At 37.2% G+C, this 4,362-nt stretch overlaps 1 protein-coding gene across 1 annotated transcript; it reads right to left on the bottom strand.

The window, feature by feature from the left end:
• Positions 1–657: 657 nt before the first annotated feature.
• On the bottom strand, positions 658–4,137 carry LOC149552539 (medium-chain-alcohol O-fatty-acyltransferase-like). Its single transcript, XM_089789799.1, has 7 exons — positions 3,933–4,137; positions 2,541–3,143; positions 2,375–2,447; positions 2,197–2,276; positions 1,907–2,101; positions 1,083–1,220; positions 658–931 (listed from the first exon to the last, which is right to left on the bottom strand). Exons 1-7 carry the CDS (start codon positions 4,119–4,121, stop codon positions 788–790), a joined length of 1,422 nt encoding a protein of 473 aa, XP_089645925.1. The 5' UTR covers positions 4,122–4,137; the 3' UTR covers positions 658–787.
• Positions 4,138–4,362: the final 225 nt, after the last annotated feature.

Raw genomic sequence — 4,362 nt, 5'->3', positions numbered from 1 at the left:
GTCTTTCCATTCCCCTGTGCTACTGAAGATACACCATATTTGCTTAGCCAAAAGAACCTTGTTGAGGTGAGTTAGCTTCCTGATGCCTAGACCTCCATATTTCTTGGGGAGGCAGACTTTTTCCCAAGCAACGAGTGGATACCTTTTATTCTTTTCAGTCCCCATCCACAAGAAGTCTCTTTGAATTTTTTCCATCCTCTCAGCAAATTTCATAGGAATCACAAAAAGGCTCAAAGCATAAACAGGCAAGTTCTGAAGGGTGGATTTAACCAGTTGGCATTTTCCAGCTTGGCTAAGAGAGGCCCCTTTCCAACCAACCAGCTTCTTACTGAATTTGCCCATAATGTCGTTCCAAAAAGAATCAGGAGGATTCGTGCCCCAAGATAGGTAGAGGGAAGCTTCCCCACACTACATCCCAGAAACAATGTTAAAGAGGGGGGGTGACATTAATAAATGACACAATGTTAAAGTGGGGGTGTGACATTAATAATAAAATTGAAAATGATAAACTGAAACACATTTGTCTAAGAAACCAACTAAAGTACATGTTTTATAAAAAGAATAATGATAAAATAATCAAAAGTCGCATTTGTAAGAAATATGTTTTAATCTACTATTTAAATGTTTCTCACTCAAGCTGTATTGAAAAATAAAATTCATAATCTACTTTACCTTCTATTTAATAACATTATAATTCAATTGAAAAACCACACAATTCCAATTATGTGTAATATAGGTTTGAAATAGACAGAATAGAATAGAATGAAAGAAGATTCGTAATGATAGTCTACATTGCGTTGGCCGCCTCCTTGATCTCCTCAAAGCACTCGGTAAAACATTTGGCCAAACTATCGCAGTCTACGTAACCTTTGACGCCAATCACGTCCAACCTTAAATTTCCCATGTAACTCACCATCGTCAAAACAAGTGTCTGCAAATAGACCTCACACATCAATACACGTGTCCCTAAAATACCCCACCCATCATCAAATTCTTACTCTCAGCTAACAAGAAAAATGGAAGATTATAATTTGATATAAACTATCCCTGGCAAACAGAATAAGAATAAATAAATAGTTTACCTGAGGCAAACCAGAGACCGAGAAAAACATGTTCTTCACCGGAATTCCATTCATGGCTATCTTCTCCAGGGGACCGATCAGATTTGATATTGCCAACGTTGCATTTGTAAAAGTCTTATAAAATCTTTTGGCAGACACCTGCAATATATAATTGTAAGTAGAGAAAGAGAAATGCTACGATAAACTGATGCAGATAGATTTTTATGTATTGAAACGAGTTACATAATATAGGGATCAAATCTGAGATATAGTGTTATGAGAGTAAATCAACTGGAAAACATTAATTACTCATGATGACTAGTGTAATACAACTAGAGATTAGGCTAAAACAACTGTAAAACAAGCAGAGGATAGATCAAAATATTAATTCTTGAGCCGGTTGCCACGTTCACTGCTACCTTTCTTTCTATTAGCTCATTAAAAGTTAAATAATGATGGCACACCATCACACATGGAATAATAGTTTATCATTTTTTTAGTTTTTTTTGTTATTGATTAGTTCATTTGTACTAAAAGTACTATTTTTTTGAATGTGCCGCAATTAAGGGGTCTTAGTGGCAGGTTTCATGCGAACCTATTAAAATGACACTTTTAGACCACCTTGCACGAATGTGCAAATGCCGAAAAGTTAGCTTTAAGCTCTTCACTCACCTTCGGAAGTTCCCCTAAAGAATTGGCAAGTTTCAACATATCAGATTAGAATTAGGAACTGTAGGTATGTGAAGTTAGCCTAAACAACTACTAGGTAGTTTCTCCTAATATCTACTCAAATATGACTTAATAATTTTAACTTAAGAATCAGTCGTTATATATATATATCATACCTCGCACCCAAGATAACCGAGCAGTCGACCAGTAAGGAACACTTCACGAGACATTTTCTTGCGATCCAAGAGCTTTTTGGCCTTTCTAACGAAATCCAGAGGAGTGTCTGCATCGGTGAGCATGGGTATATGTAACAACCCAAAGTGGTTTCCCCACGGCGCTTCACTCTCAGCTTTCAGCATCTCTTTTATATCCTGCTTTCAAATAATAACATATTCTCTATTTTTAGTATTTCCTAACTCCATATGGATTCAAACTATATATGCAAGATAGTTAGATTGAGTTTGACCTTCAATCCTGACAGTACTCTTGTGTTTATGGCAACAAGCCCCGTAACTCTTAACTTTCTGATTTCGTTATTGTTTCCTCCTGCAACCACAATATATCATTTAGTCACAAATTATCACAATGAAATTAATATTTGAGTATATCCATATCCATATACTCGTAGTGATCGTAACTCTCACCTTGAGAATGAGTCTTTTGCAGGAATCGTTGGAAACCGTAGAATATTACGCCCATTATCACGTCATTTACTGTCTGCAGGAGCAAACTCATCGAGATGAGCTTGGCACGATGAACGAGATAGAAAGTATCAAATATTGAAGTGAGGGCAAGTTGGAGAAAATATACCCCGCCGATGGAATTCTTGATCATCTTGATGTCTTCCATGGGGAAGGTGACATGGCTCATAACTTTAGGCAGCATTTCCACACCGGGAGGCCCTCGAATGGGTATCTTGCTATCCTCCATCCACATCATTCTTAGGAAGCTGCCAATGAAGTCACAAAGAGTGTACCACAATACAAGCACAAGCACAAATAGTCTATGCAACATGTTATACATAACCTTGGCCGATACCCACGAATAAGATATTGGTGGACTAGGTTTGTGGGGCATTGTGGATTTGGAAGAAGGAAAGGTGAGGGGAAGGTGTGGGTCATGTGCTCTAGTGATACAAGAGAAGAATAGGGACATGAGGGAAGTGCCATCCCCTAAGGAATGGTGCATGTTTATAATCAATGTGGCTCTCGCTTTGCTTGTCTTGTAGTTGAGAATGTGGAACTCCCACAAGGGTCGATCCTTGGGAAGGGGAGTAAGGTGTATGTTGCAAATATATTCATTCACAAGTTCATCGTATTCAGTCTGGCTTCGAGGAAACTCTGGAATAATCACATGATCGTCCACATTCACTTCAGTTTTTACCCAACGCAACACTCCATTCTTGTCCTTGCTCTGTCATCAAACAACTATAGTAAGAGCTAGCAGATTTCATATGTAAAGTTGTTTCTAAATTCGATTGTATTAATATTTTTACATCAATCTTAAGAATTATACTATACTATTTATTATCAGAATGAATAATTATATTATTTGTCAAATTACACTTTGTGAAACAATTGTAGTGTTAACTTTCAAAATATGTAATACATATTTCATAATCAATGGTTTAAATATAAACAATCTATTTAATGTTCTCATAATTCTAATTTTATAACTAGGGGAAGAGACCTAGTAACTAACAAGGGGCCCAATAATTGTGATAGTTTTGTCATAGGTACTTCCAATTACGATCTTAAAAAATTTCAAAAATGAAAACACGTATACAAATAGCCCATCACACATGTACTAACAATGATCATTTTTTAGCTTTTTTTTGGTTGGTGACTAACCAATCTGTGCACCATTATTGGGACATTTAATAAAGAGTACCTAAACATTTAACCACAAATACTGGGACACTTTTGGACCCAAAATTCTACATAGAGAGATCCTGAATACCCAAAAGACAAAACCTTAACTTTAAGCCTTTCACTCACCTACAGAAATAGAATTTATGAATTCTAGATACACTAAAATAGCCTAAACAACAACTAGATTTTTTTCCCAGGTGGGACTTAAGGAAACATCATGACAATCTATTCTGAGCTTTGTAGACATGAATGTTAAATAAGAAATCTTTAAAGACTCGTGTCATGAGTTGACAATATTAAGATGTTATGCAGAGAAAGTGCAAGTGCGTACCATAACGCTGCAAAACCGGGGATTGGAGGGAAGGAGGAGGTCGTTGATGGCTTTCTTGGCTGAAGAGACAAGAATGACTTCCTCGAGCTCGAAGATGACGTGGTTACAGACGGAGAGAAAAGTACTGAAAGTCTGCCCAAGGGGACTCACCGCCTCTAAACCATTACCATTCACCAACTTTGCTTCCATTTTGATGAAGCACCAACTAGATGTCGCATACCTAGCTTTGTTTCTCAATCGCTGAAACGAATGCGGATGCATATAACCATGGCATTCAATGCCCCACTGACTCTCTGTTACATGTGCATTAAATTTGCCTTAAAATAACCATCAACAAAACTTGCTTGCATTATTACCGGACAACTAAATTCTGGAGGCATAGTAATGACATTGAATGGTGTAAATTGCGTCCGGGAAGATAGCGCGATGC

This window comes from Cupressus sempervirens, chromosome 6 (assembly GCF_028749045.1).
Source record: "Cupressus sempervirens isolate cs-2001-9-10 chromosome 6, ASM2874904v1, whole genome shotgun sequence".
In the NCBI taxonomy this organism is placed as follows: domain Eukaryota; kingdom Viridiplantae; phylum Streptophyta; class Pinopsida; order Cupressales; family Cupressaceae; genus Cupressus; species Cupressus sempervirens.
Note: the sequence above shows the minus strand (reverse complement) of the source record. Positions and strands in the feature narration are given on the sequence as shown.